The sequence below is a fragment of the Chamaea fasciata genome, unplaced genomic scaffold (assembly GCF_029207755.1).
Source record: "Chamaea fasciata isolate MVZ Bird 193981 ecotype frontalis unplaced genomic scaffold, bChaFas1.0.hap1 SCAF_11, whole genome shotgun sequence".
Classification (NCBI taxonomy): domain Eukaryota; kingdom Metazoa; phylum Chordata; class Aves; order Passeriformes; family Sylviidae; genus Chamaea; species Chamaea fasciata.
This window is the reverse complement of record NW_027094096.1, coordinates 4,500,192-4,516,362: the sequence shown is the minus strand read 5'-3', so window position 1 is coordinate 4,516,362 and position 16,171 is coordinate 4,500,192. Positions and strand designations below refer to the sequence as shown.

The 16,171-nt window shown below is 38.6% G+C and overlaps 1 protein-coding gene across 3 annotated transcripts in view; it reads right to left on the bottom strand.

Moving 5' to 3' along the window:
* WDR33 (WD repeat domain 33) overlaps positions 1-16,171 on the bottom strand; it is a 66,596-nt gene that overhangs the window by 32,354 nt on the left and 18,071 nt on the right. For 2 of the 3 annotated variants that reach the window (XM_066194013.1, XM_066194011.1), the window contains exons 3-7: positions 15,876-15,944; positions 15,327-15,431; positions 14,611-14,706; positions 13,985-14,136; positions 12,100-12,197 (exon numbers count right to left, since the gene is read on the bottom strand). In XM_066194013.1, the coding sequence (XP_066050110.1) occupies positions 12,100-12,197; positions 13,985-14,136; positions 14,611-14,706; positions 15,327-15,431; positions 15,876-15,944 (520 nt within the window). Of the gene's footprint in view, positions 1-11,198; positions 11,716-12,099; positions 12,198-13,984; positions 14,137-14,610; positions 14,707-15,326; positions 15,432-15,875; positions 15,945-16,171 lie in introns of those variants that run through there. The other variant, XM_066194012.1, reaches the window with a different exon arrangement.

Genomic DNA, 16,171 nt, shown 5'->3' with positions numbered 1-16,171 from the left:
CAGCAGATCTACTTACAGTCTTTGGAGAAGTCTTTGGGAATGTGATCTAGAGAAATGCAGCTTCAGGAACACTGATGCACACAAGACAAACCTAGGCTGCCCTAGTCCAAGGAGTAAAGCATCTGCCTAAATCAGTGGTTTCTTCTTATTTTTTCTTTTAAAGCAAACACTTTCAATTTAATTGGGCATGGGCTTTAGAGATTTAGAACACAAGCTCCAGAGTCTTTTTCAAGACTACACCATTGTGAAACAAAAGAAAGCAGCAAACGAGTATTAAGGCAATAAAATGTGCCACTGGGACCATTATAGAGATTTATATAAATGTTATATATGCAAATATAACAGTTACGTATCTATAGTGTGTATGAATATCTGTAGGTATTGAGTTACGTCACTTACTACATCAGCTTCAAAGATATTGACAGCACACAATCATGCCTTCCAACTTATTTACAACAAAGCTTTAATGCTTGTAGGACTCAGGAAGTTCTGAAACTTCAGTGATGATTATGTCTCTAACATATTGTTTGTCACTAGGGGATGATCAAATGTTTATCATCTCTTAAAAAAAGACACACTAAACATGAAACCTGTCCAATCCTAAGAGTGTGCATTTCCTCAAGGATGTTAAAAGCTGCCAGAAAAATAAATTAAAAAAAAAGAAAAGAATTTTTGGTTGTCTTTTTAAGATCAGTTCCTTACGTCATATATGCTGGTGGGCAGCTGAATTCTACATCAGTAGGATTTTTACTGGTTTGGCAAAACAGAGGAATTCAGTATAATTCCGTACCCCAAGACCACTGGGTAAGTCAGGCTGGAAGAAATCTCAGAAGTCTCTTCAATCTGCTGTTCAAAGCTAGGAAGTCAGACCACGATACTCAAGGATTTATCCAGGTTCAGTCTGAAAACTTCCAAAGAGAGACTGTACAAGCCAGTTAAGCAAAGCTCTCACACTCTTCTACTGCCCTAGTAAGACAACAGGTGAAAAGAAAAAGACCATCTCTGCAGTGAAATTGGCCTTTTAATGTGTTTTCCACTGGATGAGATAAGGAGATAAATTATTTTCTTTCTTACAACTTTTAACTTCACTCTAGTATTTTTATAATGGCAACATATCTGGAACATTTGAACTTCTGGGGATTCCCATTAAACTTGTACTTAAGTAAGAAATTACACACTAACACCATCTCTACATCAATTTGTGCTACATATCTCCAAATATTATCAAATGGTAAAAATTTCCTTTTCAAAGGAGAATGCTTTACTCTATCAACCATCTCAGGACAAGTGCCTCCCACAGAAGGTTGAAGGGTGGGGTGGAATAGCAGCTCTTCATTGAATCCAAAGATGACACTCAGATTTTTTTGTAATCCTTAAGGGCAGTGATTATTTACAAAGCCAGAAAGAACCTCAACCTCTGATGAAAAATCTCAAGGAGCACTAGAGTTTGTGTTAAGCAAGAAAGAATGGTAAGGTCCTTGTATCCAAATTCTGAGGATTGTAATTATCAGAGCTACTCCTTCCTTAAATCTTAACACAGAAAAAAATAAAGCTGAATTAGGCTGTCCTGGAGAGAAGGAAGTCAGCTACAAAGAGAAGTTCAAGTGTAGAAGTATTGTGTAATTGTTTAGACTTGATTTCCCCAGCATATAACAATATGCTGATAATAACAGGATTCTGAGCTCCATTTCTTCCATCAACTCATTTCACCCTTTGAGAACTGGAACAGCTACAGTTATTAACAGCAGTATTACAGCTACTAATTTATATGGTTATTATGACTCTCTTTAGAGGATATTTTTTAAATGATGAAGTTTAAAATATAAGATGTTAATACAATATCTACAATGTTTTTATGCTCACCATCATTCTAAATAAACAGGCAGAGAAAAAGACCTATTCCACATATAGTAGAAAATACACATCTGCCAGCACACACAGAAAGCTGGGTTTGTTTTTCACTAAGAGGTATTTTTCTTCCCAATATTAAGCAGCTAAGGTAACACATTCCTCATCTTTTTGGAATGAAAATTTGGAGTATACCCTCTAAGATCTTGGTGACTTGGAAGAAGCACTTGTTCCAGTCCTGTTACAGTTAACTTTGTTTTTCAGGTCAGGCTCATATTTATATATGGTGACTTGCCTTTAAAAACTAATTTTGGTGAGCAAAATTTTCACACAAAATTTCTTTAAATAGTCAAAACCAGATAAAGATCACCTGTCTTCAATGACAATATAAGTAAAATACTTGAAGCTCTTTGTCTACACCAGCAAATTAAACTGCAATGATATTACTTCTCTGTATGGCTGTAGCTACATCTGGAATAGCTCACTACATATCTCCAGTGAGGCAAAATCAATGTATACACAATATTACAAATATTAAGAAAATATTGTACATAAAAAATAAATAACTGGCTCATGCATTGAACTGGATGGCTTGTGTAATGTATCAAAACAATGCTTTGCATAACTAGAAATATCAGATGCTCCCACTGAGTTAGTAATTACAAGTAGTAATGTAAACTGTCTGGGACAGAGGAATTGTCAAACCTCATCTGTGAAACTTTTTATAAGATAAATATATGTTGAGAAGTTTTAGATTTCTCCTATATATTTACAGTTGTCATACTTACAGGTGTGCTTCTTTGAAACTAAGACACTTAACAGCCCTAATAATTTTGAATTTTAAAAAATTCCCCTCATAAAAACCCTTCCCTTTATAAATGAATATATGAAGAAATAAAAACTTCAAAAGTTACTTTACCTGCAAGACACACTTATACTTTCAGTAGCAAAAATCAAAGTGTGTTCCCTCAAGAAATGTTTAGTTTTCAACAAAAAGCCCTATCTGTGAATAGCAAAGCTAGGTGAAAATTTGTATTTTCACTGCAAGATAAGGATCAGTCTCTTGGAAAAGTTCTGGCACTGAACTTTGAAAATAAGTCTTGAGTACACACTTGCATGCTTAATCTACTCAACTACTTTGTGCAGAAGCATACACATGTACCCATGTCATACCCCCAGCTGAAGTGATCCAGAGCTAACCTTACATCTGAGGGGCCACTTCAGATACTTTAGTTTTAGAGCTGTAATCTGACAAAACCTAAAAGAAGAAAAAAAAGAAGTCCACACTACTTCCCAGGGACTACTAAACAAAATAATGGATTTTAATCAGGTGGCAGAGAAAGCTTTCCCTAGGTGCAGTCAGAATGATGCCATCCCTCCCTCACTCAAGCAGCACGAAGCTGGGCAATCCCCAACCACAGGAGCTTTAACCAGGGCAAGTGCTGGATGCTGCATGTGGGACACCCTGGCTGTGTGTGTGGAGTGGGGAATGAGGCTGGACAGCAGCTGTGGGAAGGGACTGGGGGTCCTGGTCCATGGCAAGCTGAATAGGAGTCAGTGGTGCCCTGGCAGCCAGGAGCAGCCTTGCCCCAGGGAGCCAGGCAAGGCAGGGGATTGTCCTGCTCTGCTCTGGCTCCACCTTGAGTGCTGGGGGCAGGTTTGGGCACCACAAGAAAGACATTAAGTTTTAGACAGAGTACAAAGGAGGCCATGAAGATTGTGAAAGGTCTGGAGGGGAAACCACAAGGGGAGCAGCTGAGGTCATTTGATCTGTTCAGCCTGGAAGAAACCGAGTAGACTTCACTGTAGTCTGCAACTTCCTTGTGAGGGGAAGTGGAGGAGCAGACTGATGTCTTCACTCTCATGACCAGTGACAGGACCCAGGGGAACAGCTAGAGCTCAGTCAGGAGAGGTTTATGTTGGATACCAGGAAAGTTTTTCACCCAGAGGATGACTGAGCACTGGAACAGACTCCCCAGGAAGTGCTCACAGCACCAAGCCTGACAGAGTTCAAGAAGGATTTGGACAACACTCTTGGAAAAACGGTGTGAAATCCTGGGGATGACCAGGACTAAGGAGCTGGACTCCATGATTCTTGGGGGTCTCCTCCAAATCAGCATATTCTGTGATTCATTCTATGTTCATCTTTGGAACAAATACAGAGCATGTTCCTAACTCTACTCCAACTCAAGTATCAACTTGAGTCTCTGCAAGCCATGACACAGAACACGGAATGTAAAATTTTAGGGGCACTATTATCACACAGATTAGAACATCGACACCCTTGGCACATTCTACACTGTCCATTTGTGTCCACGTGTGTCACTCAGCCATAAGCCCTGCCTCTCCAGTGTCTTGAGGTTGCCCCAAATTATTCACAAAATGCCCGGAGTGTGCCTTGCCAAGTTCCACCACACGTCATTCTCCTCTCCACACTCACACTGTCACCAGCCTTTCTCAATCCTTACACGAGCTGTTGTTAGTTTTTTCATACTGACACAGCCTCCACACTCTCCTCACACTTCCTCAATGCCTCTTATTTCCAGCCACCTTTCACACAGATTTATTCAGGATTCTTATGCAGACTCCTGCCCCGCTATACAAACCCACTTCAGCCAACTCCCACTTCAAATTTTGCCTGTGTCTTTCTAAAAATACAATGTAACACAAGCAGAATCAGCTTTCTCATGAGGAAGTTAATGCCAGGCAGTTATGAAAGACATGAAAAAAAAAAAGCCACTGTATTTCAGGGAAAATATTTGCAAGCTCTCTCCCCATCTCCCAGGGTCTGGCTGTCCCTAGGAATATGTGATCTCAAATATGAGATTATGATACCATTCACAAGATAAAACTTGATGCCAAGTGTCTCACTACTAAACCTAGAATAGCACTCAGAGCTAAATGTAAAAATAACAGGAAATAATCTAAGTACGTAGAATAGAAATGATGTAAAGAAAATACCAAATGCTTTGCAAAGTTTACGCTTATTTAGATGCACAAAAGCTTTTAGTACAGTAACTGGAGGATATGAAAAGATAAAAGTTAAATAAATAAAAAAGTTTTGTTTAAACCATACAAGTGGCATCAAGAACCTTGCAAGGAAAGTTTCTAAGGACTGACATGGATTACGTTCAGCAAGGAGCTGTGTTTTTCTGTTTTATGAAGACTACCACCACTTACTCTAAAAGAGCTTTATTTTATCTGTGCTCCCTGAGGAAATGGTATGTCAGAAAAAAAAAGTCCATTAAAAATCTAATTAATGAAGAGTCCAATTCTGAGTATTTATCCACGTAAGAGTTTATCAGAGATGAGCTATTAACATAACTGGCTTAAGGCTAATTCCAGATAATTTTTTTGTTGTTGAGAACTTTTGCTATGACAAATAGTGGTGAGCAGATAGTCAGAGGCCACCATCCTCAATGGCACCCAGCCTGTCTCCTTTCCAACAACCACACTTGTGCTGAGAAAGGAAGACTGGTAACACCTTAACATCAGCATTCAAATGCCTCTGTAATTTAGGGTTTTATCATTACTATCAACGCAAGCAGCTTAGATAGGATTTTTCTTCCTCTACAATCATGAGCAGGGCTGAAGGACAAAGTTCACAGGTGCACCAGAGGCTCTCACTGCAGGTGGATCCTGACCCCTACACAGAGTATTCTGCACAATTATTTTAATTCCATGTGAAGTCACAACTGACAGAAATGAAGTTCTCATCCCTCAAGTACTTATAACTAACAACCTGTAAAAAATGGTTCCACATAGTTCAGTATTTATCAACCCCTTGCAATCATCAGACACACGAAAGGAAGTAGAGGCAAGAAATCCTAACAATGCAGAGAAGTTGTTATGGAACCATCCTGTATTTCAGCAGCATTGAGAATTGGCTGTCCTGGGAAACATTAAGGTTTCTCATTATTCCTCCAAGCTTAACAGAATAGATGGGTTTCAAATATTAGTGTAAAAATTGCCCTTGCGCTCAATGTGAGTGATTGTGTAACTTTCACCTTCAGGACAATTTCAAGGGATGAAAAGATTTCAAAGTTACATCTGAAATAATCTCTTTCTTGCACAGTGTCTCTTCATTCTTGTCTCATGAAAAGCCTTGACAGAAGTGTGCAGTATAACTTTTTTATTACATAGTGCTGTGGTTCATGTCTCGTGATCTCTTTCACCCCTTCTTTGAAAATTCTATGTATTTCCTATTAATTTTCCAGGAATCTGAAAACACAGATTCTAGATAAGAATCAGAACTTTAAGAGACTTAGTATGCTGTAGACTACTCATAAAATGAACTACAGTTTTTAGGCATATCAGGTGCAACCAGCTCCAAGAGCAGTCTTCAATATCCTCTAATTCTCCTGGAATCGTTTTACGAAGCAGAGCAAAAACCTGAAGCTATCACCTTATCACCATCTTTTAATCACAGAAACCAAGCACCTCAATGTAGTGGATCAACCCCAAATTTTTGCTCAATCCAGAACACTTCACAAATAGAAAGCTGATAGAAGTCAATACAGCAGGGTACTTTCTCAACTTTCAGATGGATTTTTACTTCTAACACATACAGAAGTGGGTATTTCAATAAAGTCTACCTATAATGAAGTTTCCTGTGCAGAGAAAACCAATGCACTTTAATCTTGAAAGTCATTACCAGGAATAAAGCAGAGTTACCAGAAGACACCTGAACACTTCAGTAGCCTCAAGCAAGAAATGGGCTTCTGCCCATCTAATGTAGGTTATACCACCATCCTAACAAGCAGCAGTAACTAAATTAGCTGGAAGCTCAGGAAAGGGTGTAAGTATTCACACTCCAAGTCTATGGTGCTACTTAACTCTGAACAAAGTGTAGAGAAAGATGCTAGGGAAATACATGTTGTATGATGCCTTCCATTTACGAAGCAGGAAACTGCATACAATATTTGTAACTTTTAATCTCACAAAGGCAGAGACATTTCCTAATGAGAGGAGAAAAGTGCACGAGACTATGAAGAGCCCACCATGCACAAAAAATCAAAGGAGCAGCAGCAGGATTACTGGCATAACATGAGCAGCAGAACAGGGCTCCTGTATCACAGACTGGGCAAGTTATCCTGTCTGTGTAGGGAAAAAACCTCTCCCAGATTCACTATTAACATCAATTCCTTAACATTTCTTGTGCCCAATGCACATGAAAAGCACAGCCATTTGCTGTTCCTCAACTGATTGAGCTGCAACACTTCTGCCCCCCAGTTCAGCTTTGGCAACAAAGACTGACAAAGATCAGAGACCTGCAACACCGGCTAGAAAACAAAAAACCCACCAAGAGGAGACTGAGCTGGTCCAACACCAGCATTCCAAAACAGATCATCTTTTTAAGTTCAAAAATTCAAGGACTTCCCTTCTCTACATTGATATGGTTGGTGTCACTGTCAGCCAGGTTACATCTCATCCTGAGCTTCTGTGCTGAGTAAAAACCTTCTAATATTCATGCAGAGATGCATCAGTAGACTAGAAGCCATTTAAAACATACCTGAAATCCCAACAGTCTAAAGAAGTAATCCCCACAAAAACTCCCTAAGAATTTAAAAAATAGGTCTCCTTACAAGAAACATGGTATTCACATACATGCATTTCTGCTGAGTTTTCTCTCTTTGTTGGGAGAAGGGGAAAAATCCAACCTCATATAAAGGTAATAAAGTTGGAAACAGAAGTGTTAGGATTTTTTTCTTTTAAATTATCCAATGTAGAGTTCAATTATACTCCAAGAAAAGGAAACAGTCTTAGAAGTACTTGCTTCAAGGCTAAGAGCTGGATAAAAATGCATGTTTAGAAGTGAGGGACCAAGCTCAAGATGTAGTTCTGGTCCTCAGGTTCCTTTTACCTATGGAACTCGTGTCTAAATTAAGTACAGGATTTGCTATTTGACTGAAGAAAAAAACTCTAAAGAGATCCTTCCCTTTCAGGCAGAAAGTGCAGAGAATACAAACCAGACAATAGATTCAAACAGCTTAAGGGTACATTGTTTGTTAATAAAGATTAAGAAATGGAAGAGAAGGAAGGAATAAATCCCTCAGTTATTTCAGTATGAATAGAGGTGGAAACACTTTTTCAGAACCTGTGAGCAGATGAAAAGGCTGTTTACCATGATTACTGTGACTTCTGCAGACACAAACACACGTGTTATTTTGTGGGCAATAGTGTTCAAAATTAAATGTTGCTAAAAACTGCACATTTCAAATCCAGGCAGAATGCAATGAAGTCTTGATCACCTTTAATTGTTTGAATTAGGCTAAGACAAATGTTTTGTCAAGTCTACACTGGCTGAAAGACTGTTCAGTGTATCATCCTATTTTAGAGACAGAAACTAGAAAAAGTACCTGTGACGTATTTTAAAAAGCAAGGATTACATCATCTTTCAGAGAGCTGGGTGGAGTCATCCTCCCCAAATGACCTATTTAAAGTAGGCAACCTTTGAAATTCTGGGAATACAGAGCTCATCTCACTTCAGAATGAAAACATTACAGTCCTCCCAAGCATTCCTTTCTACTGGATTCTGGGTGATTGTGACAGGAAGGAGAAGAAAGGACAGAGGAACTGAGAAATCCAAAATCTATTTGTAGCCTCCTAGCCCACGATGTCATGCCGGAAATAATTAAGGAATCATGTGTTTATTAATGACTACCCAGAATGTTCTCAAGAACACATCAGCACAGACACACTACCCAGAACTGTCACCACTAAAAAACAGCAATAGCATTAATTTCTCATATAAATAGAGGGACACTAATGTTGTACTGCACAGTTTTTCAAAAGATGCTTTTTGCATTATTAAAAGTCATCCATGTGTATGTTCTTAAAGAAATGTTCCCAGTATTAACTTCTTTGGAACAGTTAAGACAAAAGATCTGAAAGCATTTTATTGGAAATGCCTTTCAGAGGAAGTGATTATTGTCATGAAAATAAAATGTTGCTATACTATAGCCTGTTCTCCACGTCCTATTTTTAAAAGAACAATTTTTTAACACCACTAAAGTTCCCACCTATTTATTTTAGTAAGTGCATTAAACTGCACTCATCACCATCATCAAGATGGTGAAATGACAGAAATTCACAGAGGTGAAAAGCAACTGGTGTAAAACCAGGGCCACAGCAGCTCTACCTCAAGAGAAAAGCCAGGCAGGACCTGGCTGTGGGGAAACAATGACACTCAGTGCTATCACTTCCACCTACAAGTTCTTCTAATTCACTTGAATTACTTAAAGATGGTTCCACAAGAAAGTAAGATTTTAATCCTATTTATTTCTTTAGGGAATCAAAAAGGATCCTGATAAATCTGCATGTACTGCTAACAAAATGCTCAGACTCCCCCTCCTGTGCCCTGGAAAGCTATGGTGGTAGAAACAACAGCCAAAGCAAAATTAAGCAGTGAAAAACTGGCCCACAAAAAGGGACTTGGAGATTGAAGAAATGAGACTCAGAACCTCTGGTGTAAGGTACAAAGAACCCTGGAGGGCGGTGTCCTGTTTCTGTTCACTTTGAGGAAATAAAGGCAAGTGGATACAGTTAATAAGTGTATCTCTCATGCAGCCCATGTATTCACAGGTTAAACTGCTGGAAAAATGAGTAGCCTATTCCAGACAGCTGAGGGAACTGCAGGAAAACCTTAAGATTTCATCTTATGTAATTTACTACTTCCATTGTTTTTTACAATATTCTTCAGAAGGTAAGTCTAGAATTGCTGCTTCAGGCCACTTTTAAGGGAACCATTGCAATAAACAATAGGAATAAATATTAGTTTGCTCCAGTGCAAGCAAAAGCACCTGCAGTAAGTCTGAGGAATTTTTTTTATATCAGCAAAGCTTAGCCCAGTAACTTTAATACCCTCTACAGAATTGCTTTAAAAGCATTCTTTACCATTAGAATCTTCAAATCTGTTTCTTAAAATGTGTTCCTTAATTTGTTGCTGAAAAATCATTAAGAACAACAGTACATTGACATATTATCCCTGTGAGTGCTGATCTTTTTAATTAATACATCTGACTGTAAACTGATAGTTACATTTGATTTTTATAATTCTGCGTGACAACCTGAAGAACACCTTAACATGTGAAGTGAAACTCTGGACCTAAAGGACACTGTAGAACTCCTTCAACTACACAGCACCAATATTATGCAGAATAGCTGGATAATGTGTGAAAGTAGGAAATAAAAATAATTTCCCAGCATTGTCCCTGATCTAAAAAATGTACATAAAATCCCTTTGACATAGTGGCACAAAAATTTTAATTTACAGATCACTAACTGGATAGCAATGGCATGAGTATTTACACAACTGGAAGGCTGTACTCAGCAAAGTATTTACAGGTCATATTTTTAAGTATGTAAAAGCAGAATGCACACGGAGAAGCCAAAAGCTGAAGATCAGTATCCTAAAGCCATAAGCACTAAGCTCCAAATAAAAGAGTGAAAGCTTGTATTTTCCACCAAGAGAATTATGTTATCCATCAGCTCTTCTGACCATATTTAAAACCAGTCCTAGAGACCAAAGCCAAATCAAACCTGTGTATTTGCAGAGACATCCTCCCAAATATTCAGGGGTTCGGGTATTATTTTGCTTTGGTGTGGGGGATTTTTTTGCTGGTGTTCTTTGAGTTTACGTTGGGGTTTGGAGTTTTTTTGTTTATCTGACAGTAGAAACAAGGAATAATCTGCCCTGTTCAATTTTATACAAAGATGTTCAAGTTTTCAAACCACTTCCAACTTACACGAAAGGTGAAGCGTATTGTGGTTAGATGATGTAAGGAGAAGCAAATGTATTCTTTATAGAATTATGTGCAAACTAAAAATTGAATATTGAGATGGATAAACTAAGAAACTATAGGATAATTCTATCTGAGGTCTACTCACAATCAAATGTTAACATACACAAGGTCACAGAAGAAACTCTAGTGCAAGTTCTGTTCTCTAGAGCCTAAATGAAATGCTCTTCTACTTTACACAGAACACTGAAGGAAGTGGAAGACTTTTTATAACCTTGACAATTCTGCATGGAGGTAATCCCTATTTTCTCCACATGGTTATTAGTACATACCTGGAGGAGGGTACAGAATATGTTTAGGGCAGAATGATTTCTTTGTAAAGCATCAAGCAAAACAGTCCCAAATCTGTTTGAGGCCTTCCAGAGTAACAGGTGTAAATTATATAACCTAGAAATTTGTTTGCCAGGTCCTGCAAAGAACACACCTACCATAATGCCTATGGACACCATGCTAAATATGTTAATATCCTCACTGCAATAATGCTGAAGCTCAATGTCTTTACAAAGCAGTGGTGTTTAAAAGTAACATGCTTGTAGAATAAGAGGAGACCTTAAGAGTCAAAAGGAACAGGGAGGGCTCTACTTCATAAAATATGGAATGCAGGTCTAAGTCGGAGGCATGATTAAAAAAAAAAAATCCTTAATTTAGAAAAGCACTGAACAAGCTCACACACCTATAACTCAAAGCCCATGTTTTTATTCCAAACCTCCTTTGCAGATTATCTGCAAATCTACAGCATTCAGTCTCACAGCAGTCTTTTAATATATTCTCTTATTAAATTATGTACCTTGGACATCTCTACAAAAAAGGAATAGCTGTCAGAAACTACTGTTACTGCTCATTAGGATTGTAGCAAGAGAAAGGTTCAAGAAGGCCAGTGGAAAGGCACCAGAATTTAGTGTACATAGATGTTGGACAGAAACTTTAACCATAGCTAAGATTATTTGCCTGTGTTATAAATGATGTGATCAAAATTTACCTGTTTTCTCTACTTAAATACTCTCTTCCTCTTAAGGAATGAGAAATTACCACCTTGCCTCTGAAGAAATCAGAATGGAAGTTATGCCTGTGAAAAGAATGGAACCCTCTGCATGATGATGCATATTCTGAAATAAGAGCTGTCACAAAGATTAAGCTCTGGAGAAAAATAAATGTATTCCTGATCCAGAAACACCTGTTTCTACCTGATCAGGAGCAGCAAACTGCTCTTCTATCCACCTCCATTGTTTAGAGCTCAAGTGGAGAGTAAACAGTGTAATGCCATTGTGAACTGCAGCCTCTCTGAATTTAAGGCACTTATAGCAGCAGCCAAACAAAAACTCGTTTGGAGCATTAGGAGAAAAATTGTAGACAAGCTGATACTTCTGTATTGTGAACACCTAGTTTAAAAAATAAAAAAAAGGTTTTCCCCCTCTTGAAATACCCCAATCAGTACTTTTGGTACACATACCTCGAAGAATTCTCTCCTCATGGCAACGTAGAAAGTCCCAGATTCTAACAGTGCCGTCGTCAGAGCATGTAGCAAATTTATTATCCGTGGGTGAGAAACTGTTACATGAAGACACACAGCAGGGGAAAGAAGTCAGCATTTAACAGATTATCTATGCTTCTCAGACAGGGCAAAATTATACTGTAATGTGTTATACACTGAAGGAGGCATTTGAACATAGGCACTTCTAAGTGAACACAGTGCCTGCCAAACGGCACTTCACCACAAGACATGAATTTAGCATGGGATTACTATTGCATTGCAGACCCCTGTCAAATGAGGAAAAAATCTGTCATTTATTCTTAGCACCTTCCTATCTGTGACTGCACACAGTAGTGCCTTCTCTGCAGGATGAGAAGCAACATCAATATGGTTTGGTAACCGTCACCCTAGATTTTCATGTTTGGTAATACCACAAGAAAGTGACACTGCATAGAAGCACATGAGAACAGTTCTTAGGAAAAAACTCCTCTTCAGCCACAGGTGCTTTGCAGCAGAGAAGCAAAAAATAAGGGAAAGCTGGTTACAGGAAAATGCTACTTGGTGTAACTGTTGGGGGGAAAAAAAAAAAAAACCAAAACAAAAAAACAACCCTATATAAAACAAACATACCACTTATAAGAGCAATCTGGAAACACACCCTCTTATTACACCCCACCAACAACATGGAAAGAATCCTACGGACACATAAGCAGCTTCCAGATTCAGCAGTTAACATTGATTGATGAAAAGTCACTGGAAAAGCAAGGAGTTATTTAACCATGTGAATAGGGCCAGAACATCTCCAACAACTGACAGGCACTCAACTTTCTTTCTGGTGCAGTGAAAGACCATGAGGGAGCCCTTGTGAAATCCTAGATCTTTATGATCAAGAAAGGGTCTAAAGCAGTAGAGAAATTCAGTGCAGGGCCATGACAGTCAGACAGTAACTGAATCCAAAGTAAGCACTTCTCACAACCAAGTTCTGGCAGAAAATGCTGCACCCTACCAAGAAAAATGGTGACTTTAGTGGAAAGCGAGTTTGAGGCAGGGAACCTTTATCACCAAGGGCCAGCACCTGAACCCAAAGAAACACTGTTTTAGAGCCATTTGGGATCTGCAGCTTCTCTTCAGGCTTACTTTAAAAACATTTACTAAAAATTATATGCAGGTTTGCTCTAGAAACACCCTTCATTTACATCTTACTGGTACGTATCATTTTAGATTTGATTTTTATATAGACATTTGCACAACTGAGGCATCAACACTGAACCAAGTGAATATCCTACAGTCTTCTTTTCAATGGCTTTCTTACAGTTTCAAGCTTGAAGAACCCATTCAGTATTAACATTAGACTTCTGTATGTGGCAGTCTGCGTGGGTATTTAGTATTACTGGAAGTCTTGGCTTCACCAAGCCAAGCAGTTCTTCACTTTATTTAGTGTTTTATTATTTTGTGAGAACTATGCAGGTGTTTTATTTCTGAAGGCTTTATATTTTATTCAGTTAGATTATTAAAGACTGAATTCTTTATTTGGAATGAAATTGTCGTCTTACACAGTGCGTATAAAAAGGAATAACTGATACACATCGTCACCATATAAAAATGAAAAGAATACCAGTGCAAAATGCGGCAGACAAATACATCTCTAACATATTGCAGAGGCGGATACTGGGACAATACTAGTTCAGAAAGGTGCCAGCAAAACGGTGAGAATGTGGAAACAAAAGGAAATACTGTGTTTATGTGGTGCAGGAAGTCTCCCAGAATCTGACAGAACCCATGCATTTCTGCACCCAGAATACACTTAGAGAACAGTCTAATCATGGCAATAGGTACTACAGAAAATGGTATATTGTGTATAAACCTGGCCTCTCTAATCGCCTCCTTATGTGCCTGGAACATCTTGACGTTGTTCATGTTGGACTGCCAGTATTTCACATATCCCCCGTGGTCTGCTGTCAGCATCCACATATCATTGTGTGACCAAGTCATAGCCCTTACAGGGCTGTCGTGAGCCTGCAAATTCAGAAACAGAACTTCTAGCAAACACATTCAAATACTGTCTGATCCACACACACACTGAAGTTACTAAAGTTCTGACTTAACTGCTGCAATGGGGAAATGAGAACAATGATGATCTAATTACATTCAAGATGTTGAGGGGGGGGGAAAATCCCTTACTCTGTACACAATGGTCTTCTAAATAGCAAGAGTATTTGCACTTCGTTTCTGAAGTGTTTCTTTATTGTTACAAATACTCATAGTACATTCTTGAGAACAGTTAAAATAGCAGATGGAGGTGGAATGAGAAGCATTATGTGAATTGTCTGTAGCCATGGCCTGACATGGGATCAGAGCAGAATAAAACACCTCTAAGGCTCCCATCACCACACAGACCACAGACCCGTGATGAACAGGGTGAAGATGTGTTCCTAAAACATGCTCCAAGACCTCAAGGAAATACAAAGAAAACTTGAGAGATTACTTTACCTGCAATATCGTTTCAAAATTGAAAGTCAGTCCATTCCATAAAGTGAACTCCCCACTAGATGCACCAGTGACCAAGCGTCTCCCCTCAGGAGTCCACTGCAAAAGAAACATTTAACTAAACTGTGCAAATATAACATGCAAATACTTCTTCACAATTCTCCAAATAAACCATGAGTTTCTTCAGGGACTCTGTGAAATGGAAGCTTCTGAATGACTTTCTAGAGGATGCGAGAAGGCAAAAATGCAGAACTGTCCTGAAGGACAGAGTTTTGACTTTTCTAACTGAAAAGGACAAAACCCACTATAAAAACAATGAAAAACTTTAGTTGTAGAGAAGAAACGGCTTATTGTGCATTTCTAGCACATAATATTCATGCTAAACAATACTTGTGACATCATGGAAAAGTTGTTAAAAGCTGCTGTGAGACTCAAACAGCAGAGACCAGATTTTCTTTCTTTTGAGTCAAGACATGTCAGCTCTCTGAAATGCAATAAGGAAGGTGGGAACTGCACCCCAAACTCTGAGAGTAGGAACTCTTGTGTACTCAGACCTCACCGTTTATTTTCCTAAAGCTCTCCACACAAAGACTGGGCACAGAAGTATCCATGCACTGCACATGCTATTTTTATTTAAAGATGTTTTAACTGCCACCTTGAAGAATCAGCCTATTTTAAATTAAGACAACACAACAAAGTAATTCCAACACTGTACTCACCCTGACAACAAACACTGGGCATTTTACTTTATTAGTAGATGTCCGAACAAATTTTGTTGTCACAGCGTTCATAGGGTTGTTCAGCATTCCTATAGGAGGGACCAACTGTAAAAGAAGAAAGAATAGATTTACTAATGACATTCAAATCAGAAACTTCAAGAAAAGAACACATTCTAAAAACCCATTTTTGGAAAAGCAGGGTTACCACTTGCAGGGATATTACCAGAAGTAAGTTGGTAGACGTGTTTCCAAGTCTGCATGACTTAACAACTCAAACAGCCAGAAACAGCATCTTGAAAAGCAGCTTTGCAACCTCAGTGCATTATGGAAGTTCTTATGCACAGAAATTAAAAGCCTGTCCAACTTTAAGGTCCCTTCGTGGACACGGGTTCCAACAGAACAAAATAATGCAGGGTGAAGATACCCTTCATAGCTTTAAGCCTTTTTACAGATAGGAAAATAACCTCAGCTGACATGCAGAATACTTCCTATTTTCTGGACAAACTTTATTTGCACAACTTCATCAGGGAATAGGAAAAGATTACTCACATCATTATAATATCCTGCATCAGGCTGGATCGCTCGCATATCTCGTTGGTCTCTCTGCCATACTCTATTCTGGAAAGAAGAAAACAAATCCTAGTTCATGACAGTGTACTTCATTGTTAAATATCAGAAAATAAAAAACACATGAAGATCCTGTGTGGGATATTCAAAAGTGCTCCAAGGATTTTGGAATGAACTGTGTTAAGACTTTGGACTCAGGAAAAGGAACATGTGGAATTTATACTCCATAAGAAAAGGAGTCAGGAATGTTTAAAGTGTGAATTTCATCAGACTGAAGC